This window comes from Lynx canadensis, chromosome A1, assembly GCF_007474595.2.
Source record: "Lynx canadensis isolate LIC74 chromosome A1, mLynCan4.pri.v2, whole genome shotgun sequence".
Lineage (NCBI taxonomy): Eukaryota > Metazoa > Chordata > Mammalia > Carnivora > Felidae > Lynx > Lynx canadensis.
This window is the reverse complement of record NC_044303.2, coordinates 90,601,357-90,627,266: the sequence shown is the minus strand read 5'-3', so window position 1 is coordinate 90,627,266 and position 25,910 is coordinate 90,601,357. Positions and strand designations below refer to the sequence as shown.

At 45.5% G+C, this 25,910-nt stretch overlaps 2 protein-coding genes across 2 annotated transcripts in view; one reads left to right on the top strand and one right to left on the bottom strand.

Annotated features, from left to right (window-relative positions):
• SQSTM1 (sequestosome 1) overlaps window positions 1–5,411 on the top strand; it is a 12,432-nt gene extending 7,021 nt beyond the window's left edge. Inside the window, exons 6-8 of the mRNA XM_030316041.2 lie at window positions 3,182–3,393; window positions 3,582–3,777; window positions 4,569–5,411. Coding sequence (XP_030171901.1) covers window positions 3,182–3,393; window positions 3,582–3,777; window positions 4,569–4,726 — 566 coding nt within the window. The 3' untranslated portion in view covers window positions 4,727–5,411. The remainder of the gene's footprint in view (window positions 1–3,181; window positions 3,394–3,581; window positions 3,778–4,568) is intronic.
• On the bottom strand, window positions 5,080–25,910 carry LOC115514236 (MRN complex interacting protein). Its single transcript, XM_030316053.2, has 7 exons — window positions 25,803–25,910; window positions 23,078–23,137; window positions 17,037–17,125; window positions 13,475–13,550; window positions 12,144–12,301; window positions 11,370–11,457; window positions 5,080–6,324 (listed from the first exon to the last, which is right to left on the bottom strand). The coding sequence occupies exons 1-7, from the start codon at window positions 25,866–25,868 to the stop codon at window positions 5,839–5,841; spliced, it is 1,023 nt and encodes a 340-aa protein (XP_030171913.1). The 5' UTR covers window positions 25,869–25,910; the 3' UTR covers window positions 5,080–5,838.

Sequence of the window (25,910 nt, the reverse complement as noted above, 5' to 3'; positions counted from 1 at the left end):
TGGCAGATGGGGGGGTGGGTATTGGTAGCTAAGCCTGTCTTTATCTCTGTTTGGTCCTCAGACTCTACCAAAATAACAGTAAAGGGATTAAACAACATGGTGAAAAAATGATAGGGGACAAGATGAGGTGACATCAAACTTTGGAAGGTGGGAAATGGATGGAGGGTAGTAACCAACAGTGGAGGCATCAGAAGCCTGCATCCTGCACAGGAATACTGGTGAGAGGCAAGATGGCCTCTCAGGGTCCAGGAGAGGCCAAGGAGCAGTTAAGACCACTGTTCCGGGATCACGTAGAGATCACTGGCTGGTCAGCCAGATGGTGGCCCTTGCCAACCCATGCACAAGACCTGATGTTTAATTGCTGGACCCAGGGAAGCTTTAGCCTTAAGGACACTATTACCTTACCCTGCCCTGTGTCCACAGCCTGGAATTGGGCACCATGAATGAGCAGTGGGTCTCTAGCAGGCGCTAGGGAGTCCCTGCTCAGGGGAGGCCGAGCATGCTGGAGCAGAGTCCCGCAGCTCTGCTGCCTAGGATCCTGATGCCTGGCCATACACCCAGTCACCCTGCAGAGGGAAATGAATGATGGCCCTGGCCCCACAGGGAGTGCCTCACTAGGATCGACTGCCATGGATCACCGACCATTTGGGAAAATCTCAGCACATGGACAAGAAGGAACTTGGGAAAGGACATTACAGGAAAAAGAATGTTAACATCCTCAGTGAGATACAAAAATATATTTCTATCCTTGAAAAAAGAATAGGGTACCATAAAATGACAACAGATTTAAAAAAAATTTTTTTTAATGTTTATTTTTGAGAGAGAGAGAGCTCACGTGTGAGCGAGGAACAGGCAGAGGGAGACAGGATACGAGGTGGACTCCACACCGACAGCAGAGAGTCCGATGTGGGGCTTGAACTTCCAGACAGTGAGATCATGATCTGAGCCAAAGACAGACTGAGCCACCAGGTGCGCTCCAAGATAAGAACATTATAAGAATGTTCTTAGAATCCAGAAGAAAAATAACAAAGACCTCAGAAGGGGGCTTAGATTTTCAGGTCATTTTGAGGAAATATTCCAGAAGCAAAACAAATAGAGATGAGAAGAGGGAAAAAGTGAGAAGATTTGAGGATTGATCCTGGAGGCCCAGTATAGGATGAATAATAGAAATGCTAGAAAGAACAGACAAAACCGAAGGAAGGAAATGAGCAAAGAATGTAAGAGCATCTCAGCACTAAGGACATTAACCTCTGTGTTGAAGGGGACCCCAGTTGTCTTGGACAATGACCAAAAACCCCACACCAGAGCTTATTGCCTGGTTTCAGAGCCCTTTGGATAAAGGGAGGCTCTGGAAATGCTCCAGGTTATCCTAAAAACTGGAGAGTTCAAAGAGCCAGCACTGGAAGCTGGAAGACCATGGAACAACCAGTGACCTCAAAAGCCTGAGCTGAAATGGTTTTTCAACCAAGAGAGCTACCCCCACCTGATTGTCAAGTGTGAGGGCAGAACAAAGTTGTTTTCAGTTATGCAAGGTCTTAGTCATCTTCCTTGGCTCCGACCCTCCCCCAACCCAACAAAATGAAGACATAAACACAGAACGAGGAAGGTGCTCAAAATACGGGACCCAAAACATGAGCAAGATGGGAGGCGTCAGGTGGGAGAGGAGAGGCAGGTGCAGCATAGCTGTGCCTCTGGCCCAGGGAGCTGCCAGCATGGGGCCGTGCCGGGGGTGGTGCTAGAGGGATGGTTTCCAGGGAAAAACTGGACTTGCAGGGTTATCTGGCACTTAACCCAGGTAGAAAATTCCATAGAGCTGTTGGCAGAATACGGAGAGAGTCAGCAAATGAGAAAAGTGAATGTCGTTAATGTTGCAAAAGGAAAAAAAAAAAAAAAACTACAAGGAAATAAGTTCAGTATTTGGGCTGGGAAAGAACAATATTTATATAGTGGCATTAATATAAACACAATGTTGTCACTAAAAGTTTTGAAAGCATAGGGGAAGGGGAGGTAAGTGGATCTAGAATAAGAAGCCAACAAGGAAGAGCAGTGTGGATTGAAAGCTGTCTTTTGGGAGTGGGCAGGCTGTGGTGGGGGACAGGGAGTCTTTGAGATAGCCTTTAGGAGCTGACTCTAAGTCGTGGGCGTGTCGTCCTTTGATAAATTAGTTAGAAACACAGCCTGGCGTCTGGGTAGCTGTCAGTTAAGTGTCTGACTCAGGTCGTGATCTCATGGTTCGTGAGATCGAGCCCTACATCAGGCTCTGTGTTGACAGCATGGAACCTGCTTAGATTCTCTCTGTCTCTCCCTGCCTCTCTCCCACTCAACGCTCTCTCAAAAATAAACATTAGGGCACTGGGTGGCTCAGTAGGTTAAGCGTCTGACTTTGGCTCAGGTCATGATCTCATGGTTGTTGAGTTTGAGCCCCGCATCGGGCTTGCTGCTCTCTGTGCAGAGTTCGCTTCAGATCCTCTGCTCATCTGTCTCTGCCCTTCCTGCTGGTGTGTTGTCACTCTTCTCTCAAAAACAAACAAAGAGCACCAGGGACCACCTTCCGGGTCCTCAGTGAGCATGTGCCCGTGTGAGAGACCAGAGGAGACCTGCTGGCCTGTGCTTCCAGCCTCACAAAGTTAAGCAGGATTCTAGCATTTACTCTGGTTTTCACATCACCAGGCCCCACACACAAGTGTGATGCTTCATGTGGTCCTCAGCGCTGTGGCTGGGACAGCCTGGCCACCTGGGGGTTTGGCTCCCCATTCCTAGGGCTTGGCCCTGCCTGCCGTACAGCTGCTGCCCACACATTTAGGGAAAAACAAGATCTCTTTATGGGGTTTCTGGCTCCAAAGCTGACCTGGGATGTTAGCGGAGATTAAAGTTTCCATAAGTTGGAAGAAGAGAAAGGTCCAATGAGGTGGACAAGTCAGCAGAGTTTTTCTAGAAGCCAGGATATTGGGAGCAGTCAGCCCTTGGGATCTTGAAGATAAAGAGATGACCATCCATTTGTCTGGTCCTGCTCTGTCTGTGTGACTGTGGAGCGTAGCAGATCCCACTCTGTCCTGACCCGTGACGCTCAGGGGGACTGAACATGGAAGGGCTCTGTAAGCCCGTGCGCCCCACACACTGTCACATCAGGGAGGTCCTGTGAAGGCCTCACTGGTTTTTGTTTCCTCCTCGGCCTCTCTAGGCATCGAAGTGGATATTGACGTGGAACATGGAGGGAAGAGAAGCCGCCTCACGCCCGTCTCTCCGGGCAGCTCCAGCACGGAGGAGAAGTGTAGCTCTCAGCCGAGCAGTTGCTCTTCTGACCCCAGCAAACCGGACGGGGACACGGAGGGTGCCGCGCGGTCTCTGGCAGAGCAGATGGACAAGATAGCTCTAGAGCCGGGGCAGCCTGAGGCAAGTCTCCCCCTCCAGAGGCCACAGCCACTGCCTGGTGCTTACATGGCTGGCTGATGGCCTTTCTGTTACAGTTCAGTCTGTGAGCCCTCTGCTAGAACTTTCCTTGCCCTTTGTCCACACCTGCCTCTCCCAGGAACTGGGGCTGTGGGCGGGTCCTTGTGTGCTCATGACTGCTTCTGTTCCAGGAACAGATGGAGTCTGATAACTGTTCAGGAGGGGACGAGGACTGGACTCATTTATCTTCAAAAGAAGTAGACCCGTCTACAGGTGAACTCCAGTCTCTACAGATGCCCGAGTCCGCAGGGCCAGCCTCCCTAGACTCTTCTCAGGAAGGGCCCACAGGGCTGAAGGAGGCCGCGGTGTACCCACATCTGCCCCCAGGCAAGTGATTTCAAACAGTTTTATATTTCTATCTTTATCCTTCAGAGCATCTAGTCCTATCCCTTTAGCTTCCAGACCCAGAGTCATGAAGGCTGTGGGATTTCAAGGCTCTGGCACCGCCATGTGCCCCTAGAAGTGGATTCAAAGTCCACCTTCCATTTCCCTGAGGGAAATGTCGATCTCAGAGCTCCTACAGGAGCCGGGAAGGCCGACCTGTGGAGGGTGGTGTGCCTGGCAGTAGGGCCACGTGAGGACTGCGCAGCCCCGGGTGCATTGAGTAGGAAAGGCAGCTGACCTATTGCTTTGGTTCGTTATGGTCACAAGACGACAATGTTTGAAATGGTAAAACAGGTGAAAACCCGGCTGTGGGCCAGATTTGTATATATGTTCTCTGCCTCAGGGCAGGAGGCAGCAACCTATAGCTTATGGGACAAGAGTGAGTTTTTCATTTTTACCATGGTTGGAAAAAAATCAAGATATGAAAACTAGATGAAATTAAAATGGCAGTGTCCAGAATAGAAGTTTTACTGGAGCACAGCCGTGCCTGTCTGTTGACACAGCGTCTGGCTGTTTTATGCTGTAATGGCAGAACTGAGTAGTTGTGAGAAACCATATAGCCTCACACAACAGCTTAAGATATTTACTCTCTGGCCCTTTACGGGAAAGCTGGTCAACCCTGGCCTGGGAACTTCACTCTGAAGGTCAGAGAGCCCGTGGAAGGGCCGGCTCCACAGGCACGGGGTGCTGGCTGGCTGGACTCGCCCTCATGGCTTTTGTCCTCTCTCTGGCAGAAGCTGACCCCCGGCTGATAGAGTCCCTCTCCCAGATGCTGTCCATGGGGTTCTCAGACGAAGGCGGCTGGCTCACCAGGCTCCTACAGACCAAGAACTATGACATCGGGGCTGCCCTGGACACCATCCAGTATTCAAAGCATCCACTGCCGTTGTGACAGCTTTTGCTCACTTGTTCTGTCCCCTTTCTTGTCTCATAGTTGTTTTGAGCTAGTGTAGAACAGCAGGGCCTCTGTAATGGCCAGTTTCTCTGCATTCTTCCAGAATCTGGGGGGCGGGGATGCATGAAGCCATATAGGGCAGGAGAACAAGTGAGAGGAGGAGACCCCAGTGTGTGTGCCAATGTCTGAGAAACGTCTACCAGCTTTCCTTGGGTACGTGGAGGCTTCCTGGGGCAGATTGAAAGTCCTTGCTGGGGAGGACACTGAGGCCACATGGCGGCATATTCCTGTTCTCCCCCCACCAGGATTACACCAGCAGTCCAGAATGTCTTGCCTAATGGCCTTCTGCCTTTTTTTAATCACTACTCACATGCTGACATGTAGTTGATTTTCTGCTAGAAACCTGATCCGCTCCAAGTTCAGACGAGTCCCGCCAACATCCTGTCTCCTGTCGGGGTGGAGGAGGAGCAAGTGCAGGAGGGGAGACTAGCGCAGCCTGGGACTGGTCAGGAGGGGGGACTGAGGGGACGGAGGCTGGAGCTCACGGATACTGCCTGTCGTTAACCACTGTAGTTCTCTCCTTTCCCGCGTGTCCTTGCTTTTAAAGAAACCCTTTGTAACCATTCTGTTGCTATGTTGTAAACAATCTGTAAGCACCTTAATCAAAGATGTTGCAACCAGAGATGACCTGATAGTTGTCATTTTATTTTTGAAAGACCACACCTGTGTGAGCAGGGGGAGGGACAGGAGAGGGGGCAGAGGAGCCAAACTAGGCTTCGCACTGACAGCACAAAGCCCAACGTGGGGCTTGAACTAAAGAGCCAGAGGAGGCGCTCAACCATCTGAGCCACCCAGTGCCCTGTAGTGTGTCTTTCTTGACAGGACTGGGGATCACTTATGGGAACTTTAAAAAAAAAAAAAATCTACACCCAATGTGAAACTTTATCTCAGGATGAGTTCAAGTCACACACTCTTCCAACTGAGGCAGCCAGGCACCCCTATTTATGGGAACCATTTAAAAGCTACTTGGGGAGTCCCCTTTCCAGTGGCCAAGAGGTCTAATTTGCTCATACAACAAATATGTCTGTTAGTAAAATTCTAGTTTCAGTTCACAAGTGGTCCTCAAAGTCCTCCCCAGTTTTAAAGAGGTCACACAGTTGCACAAGTGGGGGCTCTTGTGCCCCTGTGGCTAAGGACCCACCCTTTGCCCGAGGATTGGTGTCCCATGGCTGTTTGGTGGTCTTTACGCAGGGCCTCTGGGAGCCGGATGTGAGCGTGTGTGTGAGCCAGAGAAGCTCGGGTGCATCATGGGGCCTGCTGACGTACCTCTCCCTTGGGGTCTGGGCCCTAAGGGTCCCCTGCTCAGTCAGTGCCACCTCGGCTGGCCTAGGGTCTCTATTCAAAGGAACTGGGGGCTCCATGTCCACACATTGGCTGTTTCCAGGCGGCTGAAGGAATCGTTCCCACTTGGAAGGCATGGTCCTGACATGGTGGGCAGGTTGTGGAGGATCCCCCTGAGGAACAAAAAGCTCCCTGGTGCCCCGGTCCTTGTGACTGCTTTTGTCTTTGACCTTCCCCATCAAGCCAGTGTGGTCCTGCAATGGAAAGGAGAGAAGATGATCAGGTCCGCCATTCAGAACAAGTGCCAGTGGCCCAGCAGGACCCATGGATGGGAGAGAAGGGTCCCTGTGCCTGCATTGCTGTGTCCTCTGCCTTAGGGTTCTCCCACTTTTCACTCTGTTCTGCCTACTTGCTAGTTCTTGTGCTGGCAGGCTAGGGACCTGCTTTCATTCTGTGGTTTGGCAAAGCAGGGCAAATAAATGCCCTCACCTCAAATCCTCTGCCAAATTCTATGACCAGGCTTTCCAGAAAAGAGTATTCCCATGGAAACTTAGAATCAGGTGAGAGGGTGCCTGAGAGGAGGGGTCAGCAGGAAAGGCCCATGAGACCATCTAGAAAGGGGGGAAGAGCTGTCCTGTCTGCTCACTGTCAAACAGATGGGAAGGTCTCTCTGGAACCGCGGGGGAAGGTTTGAAGCCGGTCGGGGTGGGGTGGGGTGGGGAGTGGCTGCACAGAAGACCCCAGGAGGTGAGCACAGCATGGGGCCTGGCCTCTCTTCCCTCAGGAGCCAAGTGCACACTGGAACCAGGGTTTGACGGCCTATAAAGGCATCTGAGAGTAGGAACAGGCAGGACCCTGCATCACTACCCAAGGGCAGTGTGGAAGAGGCTTGTGGTCGGTTGTAACAGCCTAAGATCACCATCGCCCCTGCCCCTGACTTGCTGGGACCACGTTATTGTGCAGCCTTAGTTCCTCACCTGCAAAACCAAACATGCCTGTGTGGGCATCCCACGTGACAATGTAGTTAAAATGTTTGAGGGACCAGCAGATCAATAACTGTCATTATTCTAGGACTTGGAGATTCAGGGCCACACAGCTAGTCAGTGGCCACGTCAGTTTGACCTTTGCCCTACTGTGTGAGGCTGGCCAGGCTGACCTTGGCCTATGTTGCAAGGATGCAGTGACCGAGGCCCAGCAGAGACTTCTGCCTTAGTGCCTGCGGCTCCAGTGACAGAAGAAAGCAAAGTCTGAGTGCAGTGGGGTTGGGAAGATTTAAAACACCAAGAACGAGCAGAAGTGTGGGGAGGGTGGTGGGGCTGGGTAGGAGGATTTTAAGCTTACCTCGTACCATGGACATATGGGGGCAACAACTACATGTATCCTAACTAACTCAAAATGATGTGAAGCATGGCAGGACAGACTTTGCACAGCTAGTTTTAACAAGGTAATATTGGGAAGGGTAGGAGGGGCAGAGATGAGTGCAGTCAAGGACCAAACCCTTGGAGTGACTGGCCACAAATGGGAGGGGTCAGACCCCACACCAGGCACCCCTGGCCTCAGGGACCTGCACTGGGAAGACCAGTCCCTATATAACATCTGGCTTTGTAAATCTGGAGCTTAACACTAAGAGAGCTGGAGGGTGATAGTAAACCAAGTCCCTGTCCGTAAAGAGCCAACACGATAAATAACTGTGCCCAACACAGCACAGAAACAGTAGTTTGAAAAGCACCTGGGTATATATGTGAAGATCTTAGTTAACTAATTTTAGGATATATGCTGGAGGGGCAGGGATCTGTAGGAGCTCTCTTCTGGAACAAAAGTGCTAGTGGGCACCATTTCACTTGCCCTCCCCCAGCCAGGATAACGGGATGTGTGTGGGAGCCAGTTCTGTGTCCACACACTGTGCTAGCACCGTGTGCTCTGCTCCCAGCCATCCCTGGTAGTCTTGAATTCTGGCAAACATTTAAAGAGTTAATACCTATTCTCTTCACACTATTCCAAAAAATAGAAGAGGAAAGAAAACTTGTAGATTCATTATATGAGCATTGTATCAGCATTACCCTGATACCAAAACCAGACAAAGGCACTGCAAGAAAAGAAAATTATGGACCAAAATCCCTGATGAATACAGATGCAAAAATCAAAAAAATCTTAGCAAGCCAATTTCAGCAATATGTTAAAAGGATCATCATTCGCCATGATCAAGTAGGATTTATTCCAGGTACATCAGGGTGATTCAATGTTCGCATATTAGTTAATGTGATACATGGCATCAACAAGAGAAGGATAACAACCAATTGTTCATCCCAATAAGATGCAGGAAAAGCATCTGACAAGGTACAATATCCATTCATAAAAACTCTCAATAAAACGGGTTTAGAGGAAACACACTTCAACATAATAAAGGCCATATATGTCAAGCCCACAGTTAATACCATACTAAATGGTGCAAAAATGAAAGCTTTTCCTCTAAGATCTCAGGAACAAGACAAGGATATCCACGTTCACTACTTTCATTCAGCAGAGTACTGGAAGTCCTACCATAGCAATCAGACAAGAAAAAGAAATAAAAAGCATCCAAACTGGTAAGGAAGACGTAAAACTCACTATTTGCAGATGACATGATACTCCATATAGAACACTCTAAAGACTCCACCTAGGAACTATCAGAATAAATGAATTCAGTGAAGTTGCAGAAATCTCTTGTGTTTGTGTACATTAATAACAAAAGAGAAAGAGAAATTCTATACACTAATAAGAGAATTCTATACGCTAATAACAGAGAAATTAAGAAAACAACCCCATTTATGACTGTATCAAAAAGAATAAAATATCTCGGAATAAATTTAACCAAAGAGGTAGAAGACCTATATTCTGAAAACTGTACGACACTGATGAAAGGAACTGAAGATGACACAAACAAATGGAAAGATAAACCACGCTCATGGATAAGAAGGATTAATACTGTCCCATACTACCCTATGCAATCTATGAAATTCAATGCAATCCACATGAAAATACCATTTTTCACAGAACTAGAACAAACAATCCTTAAATGTGTATGGAATCCAAAAGACCCTGAGTAGCAAAAGCAAACTTGAGAAAGAAAAACAAAGCTGGAGGTGTAACAATCACAGATTTCAAAATATACTACAAAGGTATAGCAATCAAAACTTATCGGCATAAAAAATGGACACACAGATCAGTGGAACAGAATAGAAAATCCAGAAATAAACCCACAATTATATGGTCAGTTAATCAAGGACAAAGAAGGGAAGAATGTACAGTGGGGGAAAAGACAGCCTCTTCAATGAAAGGTGGGAAAACTAGACCATTTTTTTTTACACTATACAAAAAAATAAACTCAAAATGGATTAAATATCTTCTAGGCACACCTGGGTGGCTCAGTCGGTTAAGTGTCCAACTCTTAATTTCGGCTCAAGTCACGATCTCACGGTTCATGAGTTTGAGCCCCGCATCGGACTCTGTGCTGACAGCACGGGGCCTACTTGGGATTCTCTCTTTCCCTCTTTGCCCCTGCCCCACTCACATACTCATGCACAAGCTCTCTCTCTCTCTCAAAATAAATAAACTTAAAAAAAAAAGCTTTCAAAAAAAAAAAGGGGGGGGGGGTTAAAGACCTAAATGTGAGATCTGAAACCATAAAACTCTTAAAAGACAATATATACAATAAGCTCTTGAACAATGGCCTTAGCAACCTATTTATGGCTATGACTCCTCAGGCAAGGGAAACAAAAGCAAAAATAAAATACTGGGAGCACATAAAAACAAAAAGCTTTTGCATAGTGAAGAAAGCCATTAACAAAATGAAAAGGTAATGTGTACTGAATGGAAGAAGATATTTGCAAATAACATATCTGAAAAGGGGTTAATATCCTTAAAATATAAAGAACTTATAATACAACTCAACACCAAAAACCCAAATAATCCAATTAAAAAATGGGCAAAGGGCCCAAATAGACACTTTTCCAAAGAAGACATTCAGATGGCCAACAGACACATGAAAAGATGCTCAACATTGCTAATTATCAGGGAAATGCAAATCAAAACCACAATGAAATATTATCTCACACCTGTCAGAATGGGTATTATCAAAAAGACAAGAAATAACAAGTATTGGGGAAGACACGGAGAAAAGGGAACCCTAGTGCACTGTTGGTGGGAATATAAACTGGTGTAACCACAGTGGAAAGCTATATGGAATTTCCTCAAAAAATTAAAAATAGAAATAACATATGATCCAGTAATTTCATTACTGGGTATTTACCCAAAGAAAGCAAAAACACTAATTCAAAAAGATATATGCGCCCTTATGTTTACTGCAACATTATTTATAACAGCCAAGATATGGAAACAGCCCAAGTGCCCACTGATGATAGATGAGTAGATAAAGATGTGGTATATATCTATATAATGGAATATTACTCAGCCATAAAAATGAATTCATAAATACAGGGAACTGGTGGTCGCCCAAGCAGAAGGGGATGAGGAGATGGGCAAAATAAATGAAGGGGATGAAAAGATACAAACTTCCAGTGATAAAATAAGTCATAGAGAAGAAAAACAGCATAGGAAATATCATACTGTAATAATGTATGGTGACAATGACTATATTTATCATGGTGAGCACTGATTCATGTATTGAACTGCTAAATCACTATGTTGTACATCAATATAACTGTATGTCAACTATACTCCAATAATTAAAAAGAACAAGAGCAGAACCTAGGGGAAGACAGTGTCTCAGTGCAAAAGAACACACTTGGGTAACTGAAGGTGAGGATGGGAACAATTCCTTAGAAATCCAGGGCAGATCCCATGTTGGCTAGTCTGACAAAGACCCTCCACTGCATGTAGAAGAGAAAATTCCTGACTCAGAAAAGCCCTAGTGGCTAACGTTCGTTGATCAAGCTGTCCTTTTGACTAGGAGCTCACATCACTGAGAGATTGAATACGGCAGGGAAATGGTACAAGCCAGAGAAAGGAGTTGGCTTAAGTCAAAGCAGACAAAACACTTGGGTGTTAAAAAAAATTCTATGTGTGGTTCGGGAGCCTGGATACCTCAAGGGTAAGCATCCAACTTCAGGTCAGGTCATGATCTCACAGTTTGTGAGTTCAAGCCCTTTGTTGGGCTCTGTGCTGACAGCTCAAACCCTGGAGCCTGCTTCGAATTGTATCTCCCTCTCTCTCAAAATTGAATAAACATTAAAAAAAAAATTCTATAGTGTGTTCAGTAGTTACTAGGACCAGAAGAGAAACACTGTCCTCATTCACTGACCTTCTGAGGCTCCAAGGGAATCTCAGAGTCACTCGGGTTCCAGACATCAGGGCTGTGTGGAGGACGGTCTGTGCTCTGGATCCATTTCCTGGTGGAGATAAAGTTCTGTCAAGAATCTAGTCCTATCACCTCACAGGGTCCTGATCCTGACTTGGTGGTCACCAGGTGTGACCTCTAGCACAGGTAATTGTCCTCCCATACAGCCTCCAAGGTGGCTTCTCTGCTTCTCCTCCACTGCCAATAACAGGCTGCGCAACAACATGCAAGGCCGTCCATTTCTGCTCCATAGCTCGTAGTTGCTAGAAAGTTCTTATTTTGAATTGGAATCTACCTTCCAATAAATCACTCGCCCTATGGGAGCCACCGTGGATCTAGATAAGGCAGTGTCCCAGAAGAATCGCAGAAACACAGAGTATGCCTACAGGAGAAGACACCTGTAAGAGGTCAGGTCTTTCCTGCTGTAGGTTATAAGCTCCCAGGCCTGTAAGCCACTCTGGCCACACTTCACTTTGTCAATTCTTCTGGGGATCAGTGCAGTCACAATTAAGTGAGCACCATAAAAGGTGCTCATACTGGCACCCCGCACCTCTCACCTCTGTGCGGCAGCATCTGGCACCTGGCGAGGCCAAGGAGGGCCTGGTGAAGCTAGCTGCTGGCCATCGCCACTCAGACTTCCCCCATGCTGCTGGCTGCTAGAGGTTGCCCATCGCTCCCCGCCATCTGTGAGTCACTGTGGGTATGGGGCGATGGCTGGATTAGTGACTAGCTTGGCACCTTTTTCTAGGCAGGCCTGTGTTGAAGGGAGGGTCCATCTTCTCTGTCCTGGACAAGGGCTGTGTCTTGAAACACACTCCTCCTCCTTCCATCCCCTGTTCTTCTGAGTCTCCTTCCAGATACTTCAGCCAGCGGTTCTCTGAGGACTGAGGTTTTTCCTACAGGATTGGGAAGTAAGTTTATTCTCAGGACCCACATCTCCCTTGTCACCAGGAAAGGTATTTCGCTGGAAGGTAATGGGGAGATGGGTGTCCTGAGGCACCACTGGGGACTGTGCACACTGGCACAGGCCAGGGGAAAGATACAGGGCACAGCTCATCAAGGAAATTTACAAATGTCCATGCTCCCTGACCTAGGGGTTCCAAATGAAGACAAAGGCACAAAGATGCTCATCAAAGTGATATGAACCACAGCAAATATGTATCATAGCAAAAATCTGGAAATAATCTACATGCCCGGTCATCATGGAACAAACACAGGTTACATCCACTATATTCCGTAAATACTGGACATCACTGAAAACTCTACTGCGACACAAGAACAACATAAGTGAAGACTCCAGGGTGCAAACTAGCATTTCTTGTAATAACAATGATGTAAAATTAAGTCCCTAAGTGGACAGAATTGGAAGTATAGAACCAAGTATGTGAGAGCTTCTGGGTTAAGGTGATGTACTTAGGAGCAGGGCTCTTGTTTATAATAAAAACAGGAAAAGTGAGCGACATTGCCAAGCAACTGACATTGCCAACGTGATTCTGTGAGTGGAGGCAGGCTCTGTCCTCAGGTGGGCAGGGGGCCCCTGGCAGCTGTTCCCACTAACCCTGTCCCCAGCAGGACACAGCACTGGGTACCCACAGCACCTTGGATGTACCAATGGCATCACTTCCTCATTCACTCAAGCTCTTACACACACTGCCCAGCCAACACTGTCTGAGCACCTACTTTCCTAGGCACTGGGACAGAAAGCTGGATGTGAGCCCTGCTGGGAGGCCCAGTCTGGAGAAAGGAAATGTGAAAGCCAGGTACTGTACAATAGCACCTTTTCCCTGTCAGAGGTGTGCCCAGAGCACTGCGGGACAAGGGGAGAAACACGGGGAGGTCAAGTTCAAGCTAATTTCGAGGAGTTCTCCCGGCCAAAGACAAGGCCCCGTTCAGAGTACCGTAATTACTGGTACACACATTACTGGTACAAAAGGGATAGGTTTACTCTTTGTTGTGTTTCCAGTAGCTTTAAGCCAAGTGCCCATTGTTGATAGCACTGTTGAACAAAAGATCAACAGATGAATAAATGGAACCCCCTCTGTGACACAGAGACAGAGCTGCTGGCTTACCTGTGAACTCACATGCTCAGCCTGCTGAGGCTCTGCATTGTCCTCTTCGTCAATATTTACAGGTTCTTCCAGAGACCTTAGTGAAAGATTGTACATGTGTCCTTAGTAAAATGACCAGGAAGACGAAGGGCAAGGAGAGGAGAACAGCAGGACATAAATACTTGACAATAGCCATCAAAGGCTGTTCTAGGGGATCTTAGGATCTTATTTCTGTTGTTCTGATCTAGTTCAGGAGGCCTGGGCAGAGGCACCAACAACAGGAAAGGTGACACAGGGCAGACTCTAAAGCTGGAGAGACCAGAGTTTGCATCCTGGCTTTGCCAATGACTGGCGGTCATTGTCACAGTGTGACTTTGGGTTCATCATTTTACCCCGCTTCCCTCACCCACAAAAGACAATACTGCATGGGTGACTGTGAAGACAAACGTGACAAAGTGTGTGCACATGCCTGGCTGAGGGCCTGGAACACGGAGAGTAATGTCAGCTGAACTCCTGTAGCACAGAGTCCCTCCCATCAGCAATGGAGGTCTCTACTGCATAGGGTTATATAAGTCTTTCTAGTCATACCTCAACCCTTACAAGACAGGAGAGGCACTGTGTGTGTCACAGGGAGGGAACAGCACAGGGAAGAGGATCAGGGCTCTTCCACCACATAAAGAAGAGTGGGGAGCCAGAGCCTCTGTGGTCTCTAATGGGACTGAGGGGCGGGTAAATACTTACCATGCAAGGGCTGGAGGTTAGCACAAGGCCAGCCCCAGCCACATCACACAGGGTGGTTACATCACACAATCAGGAGGGCACTCTCCCTGGTGAGCTATGCGAACTGCCAACTCTGCCAAATGTGGGCGTCTGTACTTGATTCTCTTCATCTGTACGCAGAAGCCAATAATCCTCACAGGGTGATTATGATGAGGAAATTAGATCATGCATGTGAAACACCTACCCTGCCACATGGCTGATAATCCAGTGTTCGTTCACCAGAGCAGTGGCCTAGCAGCCACTGGCTAGAAGTCTGCTCACCTTTCTGATTCAGGAACTCAACTCCATCAATAAAGGACATCTCTCAACAGTCTGAGGATACCAGTCTGTGTTCTTGTTTCTGACGTTACCACTGACAAGTCGGGTGTCTGATGTTCCTTTGTAGGAGATCTCTCTTCTCTCCACCTACTCTTCAGCTTTCCCCTTTGTCTTCCGTGTTCCCTAATTTCATTATGTTGTTGTCATCATCTAAGGGTCATTTAATTTTTTTTAACCTTAAAAATTAACTTGAGGTATAACATACACTAAAACTCAAGTGTATAGATGAGCTTTGATAAATTAGATCTTTGAAACTATCACCCCAATCAAGATACAGCAAAAACATTTTTCATTGAGATATAATGGACAAGATATGGAAAATTCTCATCACCCCCAAAAGTTCTCATACCTGTCTTGGCAGGCAATTCTCTCCCCTAGAAAACCACACCGATCCATTCAGCAGGTAGTCTTTTGTGTCGGCTTCTCTCACTTAGCAATGTTTTTGAGATTTGCCCATGTTGTTTCTGTTGTAGCATGCCACTGCATGAACATACCTCAATGTGTTTATCCATTAACCTTTTGTATGTCCACATACAGATATTGCACTCAGTCACTGCAGCATCATAGTAGACCTTGAAATTAGGCAGTAGAAATCCTCCAGCTTTGTTCTTATCAGAATTGTTTTGGTAATTCTAGGTACTTGCATTTCTATATAAATTTTAGGATTAGTTTGCCAATTTTTACCAAACAAACAAACAAACAAAAAGCCCCACTGGAATTTTGATTTGGATTAGGTGGTCTCTACCAACCAATTTAGGATAAACTGAAATCTTCATGATATTGAATTTTCCAATCCATGAACATGAACTCTTCATTAACTTAGACCTTTTAATTTCCTTAGCAATGTTTTATGGTTTATACTGAACAGATCTGACACATTTTTGTTATATTTATCCCTAAGTATCTAATTTTTGATGCTGTTCTAAATGGTATTTGATTTAAAAAATCATTTTCCAATTGTTCATAGCATTTATATAGAAATAATTTAATTTTGTACGTTGACTTTGTATCCTTGTGATCTTGCTAAAATATTAGCTCTAGTAGCATTTGTGTAGTTTCATCAGGATTTCCTACATACATAATCATGGTGTTTGCAAATAAAATAATGACTTGTTCCAGTTTGAGATTTATTGTTTCCTAAATCTAAGAATATAAGCCTTTGATTCTAGAAAATGCTCTAGTCTTTTCTCTTCAAATATTGCCTTTACCCTGCTTTCTTAACTCCCTCTTGCCGAACTCTTCCCTTAGTTTCCATGTTTCTCAACTCACATTTTCCACCTTTTTATCCTTCTGTGTTGCACTGTGAATACTTTCTTCAGATTTATCTTCCATTTCACTGATTCTCTCTTCAGCTACATTTAATGCTCAATCTGTCCACTGAATTTTTAATTTCAATGACTATACTTTTAATTTCTACAAACTCTTTCTGGTTCTTTTTCAAATGTACTTGGTCATTTTCTAAAGTCATTTGCCTTTTTTTTTTGTAATCTCCAACGTGGGGCTCCAATTCATGACCCCAAGGTCAAGAGTCACATGCTCTACCACCAACTGAACCAGCCAGGTGCCTTGAAGTCCCTTGCTTCTTACATTATCAACCTTCTCTTTTATTTCATTAACTATATTAAACATTCAGGTCTAGGCTGAAGATGTATGCTCCAGAGGAGCTATATTTACCTCTGCTTCCTTGGACAATTCAAAAATAAATTTTCCGCTTGAGGCTTTTCACACAGTGCATGTAGAAGACTGAAAAGCCATGTGATAGATTTCTTGTGTTTATTATACCCTGGAGAGAGATTTCCTCTCTTTGGCCAGCACCAAGGTCAACACAGGCAGGCTGCAAAGAGGGTGCATTTCTAGTTCAATTAATTCATGGAGGGTGTAGTCTTTTGGGGACTCAGCTTTTTTTCAAAAAAAATTTATTTATTTTGAGAGAGAGAATGTACAAGCGGGGGAGGAGCAGAGAAAGTGAGGGAGAGAGAGAATCCCTAACAGGTTCCACACTGTCAGCACAGAATTTGATGTGGGGCTCAATCCCATGAACCAGGAGATCATAACCTGAGCCCAAATCAAGAGTCGGACGCTTAACTGACTGAGCCACCCAGACGCCCCGGGGACTCGGCTTTATGTCGTGGTCTCCTACTGACCTTCCCATGCTGAACAGGCCTTGTCTTTGTCTCTTGCACCCCTCCCAATTACCTAAATGAAAGTTCCAGAACACTAGGCTTCAATTGCCTCAACAGCCCAGGTACTTACTCTCTGAATTTTGGCTTTTGCTTCATTTTTGACTTCTGATATTTCATTTACTTCCATCATCTCATCAGTGTACTTAAAATATCATGGCTGACATATTTTAGTTATTTTCAGTTGGAAGAGTGTTAGGATAACTAATCACCATATAGAAAAAGCTTTCTCCATATAAAACTTCCACTAATCACTCAAGATGAACACAGGACAAGATAACTGTCCCCTTTTCAAACAACTGTACCTGAGTGACATCTCTGAAATCTGTCCCTGCAGCAGATTTAATTTTTGGACATGGCGTCTACAGTCAGCACCGGAACCCTCGCCGTAAGTCTGAAAAACAAAAAAATATTAAGTTTAAAAAGTGCTGATAGGATGCGGAGAAACAGATCCATTAGTGATGTACCTCAGGGAGAAGAAAGCTGTACTTTATAAGGCCCAAATGTACCATGCAGAAATTCTAATGACTGACCACTTTTTCTGGAATAATTGATTTGCAAACTAACAGTCTCAGGAACTAACAGTTCTGGTCTGACTGTCCTTCTAGCACTTGGAACTCTACACATCAAAGACTAACTCAGCCCCAGGCCCCACACAAAATGGTTAATAAACATGAATAAGAAATTGAAGATATGTAACGCAAACCACCAGTAAACATAAAATATGCTACTTCACTGATAATCTAAGGACCATAAGATGAAATACTTTTTTTTCACTTAGCAGTCACTCATTTGTTTAACAATATTTACTGAACACCTATTATGTGCCAGTCCCCTGGAGTAGTTAAGGACAGTACTGTACAGAAGTGGACAAAAATCAGTCATCATGGAGCATACATTCTAGTGTGAGGAGACTGCATAAGTCAACTATGTGGCCATCAGATGACGAGAAGTACCACCAAGGAAAATAAGGTGATGAAAGGGGATGGGGCAGTGTGGGGGAAAGAGTAGACTATTTTATACAGGGCATTCAGGGAATAGATAACTAAGGTGACATTTGGGCACAAAATAGGAAGATATGAGGCATAAGCCACATAGATAGCTGGGGGAAAGCATTCAGCAGAAGCAATGAAATACACTTGAGGGCAAAGACCCTAAGCCTGTGAAGGAACAGTAAGGAGGGCACATGGCTAGAGCTGTGTGGTCCGGGGGAAAATGGTAGGAGATGAGGTCTGAGTGTATTATTCCCTACTACAAGCAAAGTCAGCCTCATGGGAACGAGACCTGTTCTGCGGATGGCATCTTGAAAACATTAAAAAAATTTTTTTATTTGAAAATGTTAATAACCTTATCTTTGGAAGGCAGCTATACTCACCACTATACCACCAATGCTCAATAGCCTTATCTTTGAATACGTGTGATAAGATAATGGAGCACGTCCATAAGCAGAGGAGATATACACACTACACAAGTCCATTGTTCCTTGCCACACCATTTGCATACAGCATGCTCAATGACCCAGGAGCACAGAATTAAAGTGGACTCACAATACATGGGAGTGTTCACTGAGACTCCGAGTGTAGACGCTAAGTGTTTGCTGTCTATGCCTGAGTATGTGGGGAGCACCCCACTGCCTGAGAGGCCAGGCTTTCCACTGGAACAAGAACTTGCTTCAGATTCAGAAGGAAGGCAAGGATGTTTTAAAAATACATGAATAATCAAAGAACCCTATCATATCTTTTTATTCCTGTTACTTGCCTGGAACAGCTGATCACTTATGCTGACAATCATGACACGGAAGGAAAGGGCAAGGCAGGGAGACCCTTGTTCCTTTCCCTCTCAGTCCTTCCTTATGCTAATCAGTGAGCTGATGGGGGAGAGTGTGGGGAGAATGTATCAATGAGTATAAAGAGCAGAGTTAGTTTTGTGCAGCATGTCCACTGTTCTGGTAAGAATGAAATACATAGGCATGAATGAGCTCCAAAATACAAATTGGGCAATTCTGAGGATTCTGCATATATATAGTAAATGTTCTTATATTATTCTACATATAGATTAAACACTTATTATTTTTTTTAAGTAGGCTTTATGACCAGCACAGAGCCCACTGTGGGGCCTGAACTTATGAGACCCTGAGATCAAGATGTGAGCTGAGATCAAGGGTCAGATGCTTAAACCAATTGAGCCATCCAGGTACCCCTAGACTAAACGCTCTTTGCATTTTAAACTGGTGTTGCATAAAAATAAAAAAAATAAAATAATAATAAAATAATTTTAAAATGTTAGTTTTTCTTTACTTAGGAAGACATTCAACAGTAAATAAAAGACATTATAAAAAATCAAGAGAGACCAGGACGGAAAGGAAAAGCTTAATATTTTAGTATTTTTAACAGCTTTTTTTTTGCTTTTGAACAAGGGGCCCCACAATTTCGTTTTGTACCAGGCACACTTGGCCCTGCCTGTAGGACCATGGGTTTTGCTCTAACTTGGAAGGCTGGGGTGAGTGACCTCGCCTAGCACATATTTTAGCAGGACCTTCAGGTATGGTGTTGAGGGCAGACTGTATGGCAGACACAGGTGGGCTAGCAGGAGGTTGCTGCAAACACTGATGTGGCTCAGACCACTGTAGTAACAAATGGTCATTCTGGGTACATCCTGAAAGTAGAGCTGACAAAATCTATTGATGGACTGGATGAAGAGTATTTAAGGAAAAAAAAAAAAAAAAAGGAGTCAGAGAGGACTTCCACGTTTTTAGCCCAAACAACTAACAAGGGACTTAGCCCGTAAGAGACAGGGTGGACTGTGGGAGAGCAGGTGGGTGGGGTAAGGTGAGGCCTTCTGTTTGGAAAGGTGGGTTTGGGACACCCATTAGAGAGCTGAATGGATGGTGCAGGGGCAGGCCTGGGGCTTGAGATAGACATTCCAGAACTGTCAGGTGATCTCATGTCAGACCACCAAAGGAGTGCCACTAGAGAAGAGGCCAACAAATTGAGCACCACAGCATTCTCACATTTAGAAGTTGGGGAGATTAGAAAAAAACTAGCAAAGAGGACAGAAACACAGCCAGAAAGACAGCGGGAAAGCCAGGAGTGGGATGACTGGAAGTCCAGGTGAAGACAATGTTTCAGTGACAAACTGTGACAGACACTACCAATAGGTCAAGTCACCGGAGGAGTGACAACTCACAACTGTTTTTAGCAAATGGAGATCCCTGATGACTTTGACGTGAGCAATTTTACTGGACTGTGGGGAATAAAAGCCCAGCTAGGGCAAGTTCAAGCAAGAATGGGAGAGGAACTGCAGAATGGAATGGCAAAGCTTTATTTTTTTTTTTTTCAACGTTTATTTATTTTTGGGACAGAGAGAGACAGAGCATGAACGGGGGAGGGGCAGAGAGAGAGGGAGACACAGAATCGGAAACAGGCTCCAGGCTCTGAGCCATCAGCCCAGAGCCCGACGCGGGGCTCGAACTCCCGGACCGCGAGATCGTGACCTGGCTGAAGTCGGACACTTAACCGACTGCGCCACCCAGGCGCCCCTGGAATGGCAAAGCTTTAAAAGATGTTAAGTGGCAGGGAGGACGCTCGCCAGCATGGCAAGGACCACTGGCTGAATACTGAAATTCATTCTCCTCCTATCTGGCCACAGACTGGGCTACACTTTCTAGTCTTCCTTGCAGTCAGGTGTGGCCTTGAGACTAGGTTCTTTCTAGTGGGATGTGAGCCACTTCCGGGCCTGGCCCCTCAAAGCCTCCTGTGTAGCTCCTTCGTGCTCTTGCCCTACAGTGGCTCCAGGCAGCAGGAGACAGGCCTCTGGGAGTGACAGAACCTCAAGACAGAAGGAGCCTGGGTCCCTGCATGACCTCACCAAGGACGGCTGCCCTGCTGATCTCAATTCCTCTCAGGACTGTTACAAGAACAAGAGAAATAACTTCTTCTTTTTTTATTTTTTTTTATTTTTTTTTATTTTTCAATGTTTATTTATTTTTGGGACAGAGAGAGACAGAGCATGAACGGGGGAGGGGCAGAGTGAGAGGGAGACACAGAATCGGAAACAGGCTCCAGGCTCCGAGCCATCAGCCCGGAGCCTGACGCGGGGCTCAAACTCACGGACCGCGAGATCGTGACCTGGCTGAAGTCGGACGCTTAACCGACTGCGCCACCCAGGCGCCCCAATAACTTCTTCTTTTTTTAAAGTTTATTTATTTTCAGTAATCTCTACATACAACATGGGGCTCAAATTCATGACCCTGAGTTCAAGAGTTGCACACTCTTTTGACTAAGCCAGCCAGGCACCCCATCGAGAGAAACAACTTCTACTGTGTTAGGCCACCACAATTTTGTTGTCCTGTCACGGTGGCCTAGTCTACCATAAGCCATATACCACTGCACATGCATTGAGGTGCTGGGAAGAAGGTAGAGCCTCCTCAAGGAGAACTCAGAAGTATGTGCTGACATCAAAAACAAGCAGCAGTCACTAGCTCATGAGCCAGCCCCTTGCCTTCTGAGACTCAATCTTGGAGTGCACCTCAGCAGCTGTACTGCTGACCAATGACCTGATCAGCCCCACTTCTACTATCCCAGCTGGGTGGACCAAAAGTGGACATCTGGGTCAAATGGGCCAATCATATCACTTCTGCCAGTTTATTAATTAGGACTCAGCTATTCTAGTTGGCTTGAAGTGAGAGTCCATGGTCTGTGGGTGGAGTGTGTTACTGTGAACTAACTGGGGAGATAGTAAGGGAAGGAGAGGAGGCAGGGAGAGGGGAAGGAGGATGTGGGGACAATCAGGTATGGGGAGAAGGGGAGGAAAAGATGCCTACATTGCTGGCAGCTTTTCAATTCTTGGGGCTGGTTCTTCAAGGGGTCAGGGGTGAAACCCCTCCCCTGAATTCCCCATGATACCCCATTATTTTGCCAGGACATTTTTTTTCTATTTTGCTGAGGCCATTCTGAAATATTCTATTATTTGTAACTAAAAGAGCCTTGGTCAAAAGATATCCTTTGAAACTGCAATTTAAACTTCTAGGAATTTGTCCTAAGGAAGTAATTAGTCTAGTGAAGGAGGAGGTTCTTTGTAAGAAGCTTCACTGAAGCATCGTTCTTACCAATGAAGATGAAGATCAACCTAAATGCCAAACAACATGGGATTGGTCACTTACCAACTCAAGAAGTATTTATCGAGCGACCACTTACTCTGTGCCAGGTACTGTGCTATGTGCAGAGGGTGTATCAGTATAAAACAGGCAAAGCTTCTGCTCTCAGGGAACTTCCAGGAGATAAACAATACTCACATAAACACACTCGAATATAATATCTGATCAGGATAGTGAGAAGAGCTAGGCAAAGTTCCAACAATGAGCACAAAGGCCTTAAGAGTGCAGCACGTCTGGATTGTTTCAAGGTCATAAAGAAAAGGCCTCATGGCTGAAGGAGAACAAGGAGCTGAGGGTGGAGAGGTGGCATCAAGGGCCAGAGAAGGTATACAGGGGCTCAAAGAGGTAAAAGGTGCAGGACACTGTGTGGTATCAAAGAGATGAGATGGAGGGGTACCTGGGTGGTTCAGTTGGTTAAGCATCCGATTCTTGATTTCTGCTCAGGTCATGATCTCACAGTTGAGACTGAGCCCTGTGTCGGGCTCTACACTGACTGTATGAAGCCTTCTTGGGATTCTCTCTCTGCCCCTCCCTTGCTTGTGCTCATGCTCTTGCTCTCTCTCATGTGTGCTTCCTCCCTCAAACATACACATTAAAAAAAGCAAAAAAGGATGAGGTGGAGAAATAGGTATCCACTTGAAGAGAACGGCAATGGCCTAAATAAGCTTTTACTCCGAGCTTTCATTCTCTCTGTCTCGGTCTCCTGATGGCCTCCCCTTCCTGAGCCCACCCATGCCCACACCCTGCATGCACCAACATGCACCCGACCGGTTGTGGGTCTGACTGCCTGGTCATCTTCTTACAGGCTCCTGCATTTTCCCTGCATTGTGCTCAATCTAGTTTCAAATGGCCAGTGTGTGTGCATCGGTTTCTCTTCCTCTTCCACATGAGCAGATCTGTGAGGGCAAGAAGGACAAAGCTTTTTGCCTTCCCTTGTTTCTCCTGTGCCTGCAGGCAGAAAGTACTCAATAAATACTTGCTGACCAAATAAACAAATGAAAGTAACTTTCCATGCACTGGTTCATCCATTTCACTTCCTGAAGGAACAGGAATTTAGGGAGCAGAGGCTCTGCATCTAGTGAACTTGGTCCCAATACTGGGATGCTGGGACCCCATGAGAAACACGCTACTGCAGGGCTGGGCCCACCGGCTTTCTGGCCTGGGTATTAGATACCGTTTCTCAGGACTCACCCGCAAAAATGACTGCTTCTCTCCACAAGCTTTGCACGTCCACTTGAGACTCTTCTTTTCCTACAATGAATTTCAGAAATTTAGATAATTCTGATAAAATTCAGAATTTTAGATAATTATTTAAAACAGGTGGAACTGAATCAAAAATAATGGTATAAAAAGGCCAGTGGAAAAGAGTAAAAGTGTAAAAACAAACCAACAACATATATGTATAAAAAGCTAGTACATTGTAAAGGTGGCATTTTAGGAGTGAAGAAAAAACAGACTATTTAATAAGTGGTGCTGGGAAAACTGGCTATCCATATCAAACAGTCTAGTTAGATCTCTATTACCTGTGGTTTTCAAAAATAATTCCACAACATTTAATTCCAATTCTTGATAAATCTAACTAGATGGGGTCTCTCTTAACAGGATAAAATACCTTACATTCAACTCTAAAACTGTAGAATCACTACCAGCTCTCCCATGAAAGTCAAGAACAAGCCAAGAATCCCCACTACTATTTACCATTGTTATTTTCTACAAATGGAATTGGAAAAGAAGAATAAGAGGTACGAAAACTGGAAATGAGGAAAACATTATCATTATTTATAGATTTGATTTTTTTTTTACCTGAAAACTCAAAACCAAATGAAAAACCACTAAAAACAATCTAAGATGATGGGGATGAATACAAAGTTAATATAGCTTCAAAAGTTAATAGAGTCTTTATATAAGCAATTATCTAGTTAGAAAAGGTAACGGAACAGTCCATTTATAACAACAACAAAGAAAATATTATCAAAAGGCACCAAAGTTGTTTGAAAAAATGGAACGGAGTAGTGTGCTTAACATAAAAAACATGCCTGGGGGTGCCTGGGTGGCTCAGTCGATTAAGCCTCCAACTTCCGATCAGGTCATGATCTCACGGTCTGTGAGTTTTGAGCCCCATGTCCGGCTCTGTGCTGACAGCTGAGCCTGAATCCTGCTTCATACTGTGTCTCCTTCTCTCTCTGACCCTCCCCCGTTCATGCTTTGTCTCTGTCTCAAAAATAAATAAACATTAAAAAAAATTTAAAAAAAACATGCCTGGGTTGATTTATAAAAATTAATAGATGTACGATCCTAACACAAAAACCATTGGTTTTTTTTTTTTCAACGTTTATTTATTTTTGGGACAGAGAGAGACAGAGCATGAACGGGGGAGGGGCAGAGAGAGAGGGAGACACAGAATCAGAAACAGGCTCCAGGCTCTGAGCCATCAGCCCAGAGCCTGACGCGGGGCTCGAACTCCCGGACCGCGAGATCGTGACCTGGCTGAAATCGGACGCTCAACCGACTGCGCCACCCAGGCGCCCCAAAAACCATTGGGTTTTTTTGAAGTACCCAAAAGGATTCTAAGGAGGACAAGCCACATGTACAAATTTATGTGGGCATGTCCTACAATTCATTTAATTCTCCAGTATTGAACCTCAAACACCATAAGAATGTTTTCTATGGGTACATCTGCACGTAAGAAATGCACTTAAAAAAAAAAAAAGGTCTGGAAGGACACATGGTAACTGGCTAGCTCTGGGGGATCTGGAGAGAGACAGTATGGTTTAACAGGATCTCTGCAGATAGCTCTGCATCTGCCATTTATTAGACCACTTGGTTTCTCTGGATTGCTGTATTCTCATCTCTGTAAAATAATAATGGTAAAATACCTAATCCAGAGGTTGTCTGAAATTAAAGGGGATGTGTGAAATTGTCATACCTGCAATTAAACTGTTAACTCTTTCCCCCCTTTAGTCTCAAATCACTTTTCATCGTTGAAAACGACCACGAGAGTGTGTACTACATTATATATGTGTAATAATTTAAAAAATGGAAATTTCTATTTAATATCAATTCCTAAAACACTGTCCAAAAAAATGAAGTAAGTAAAAACAATTCCTGAGTCCCCAAACAGCCCTTACAGTCTCAGCATCGGACTTTTAAACATACATTTTGAAGAAGTTTGAGGTTATCCTTTTTCAGGGCACAGATTAGCAGACAACGAGGGGTAAGAGAGGACTATCAGAAGCAGATACTCCTGCTTGACAGCAGTGTTAGGTGACATCAAGCAGGAAGATCAAATGCTATCCAGGAAAAAAGAGGTTAAATGACATCCCCTAAATTGCATCTTGAAAGTTTGGGAAGCAGTACGTTTTAGAAGTATCGATTATCCTGTTTAAAATATTCATGCGCGAGTTGTTTACACTATGGGAGGGAAAGGCGGCGAGTCCCTTAACATGCGGATGGAGACACTGCCACAGCCAAGCAGTGGCAGCAGGGGACGCCCGTTCGTGTGTCAGTTTTAAAAACTGTCATCTCCCATGTATTCGAATTAAGAAAGAAGCCACTTTGGGAGCTAGGCTCTACATAAAAGAGGCTATCCTCAACCTCTCTTTCCCAACTATCTGTAAATTACGAGGCCGCCTCGGCAGAAACCACTGCCCCTGGTTCCTACGAATCCTTTACAACAGCCATGACAAAAACTAAAAAAACAAAGCCCACAACCACGTTATGAAGAGATATCAAAACCCAGTCCTCAAGGCCAGTCATCATCACGTGTCCGGGCCTCAGGGAGACCCAAGCAACTGCAGGAGACGGCGCCCGCGCCTGAGGGCAAGGTACGGGAAGGAGGCCGGGCACCCCGCAGCCCCGCCAAGTCCCGCACGCCGTCCCCACGCCCAACAGAGGGGGAGGCCGGTGCCCACCCCACCTGGTGCGACTGGAAGAGGCGGCAGCTATAGCACCGCAGCACCCGATACCGCTGAGGCGCCGCCATTGCGGTTACCCTCGCCGCTGCGCATGCGCCCCGTTCTCCTGC

Coding starts and splice junctions, on each gene's coding strand:
- LOC115514236 (XM_030316053.2), bottom strand. CDS start 25,868: ATGGCGGCGCCTCAGCGGTATCGGGTGCTGCGGTGCTATAGCTGCCGC. Junction 17,126..23,077: donor AGAAGCAGTCATTTTTGCGG/GTGAGTCCTGAG, acceptor TTTGTTTTTCAG/ACTTACGGCGAGGGTTCCGG. Junction 11,458..12,143: donor ACAGGCCTGCCTAGAAAAAG/GTGCCAAGCTAG, acceptor TATCTCCACCAG/GAAATGGATCCAGAGCACAG.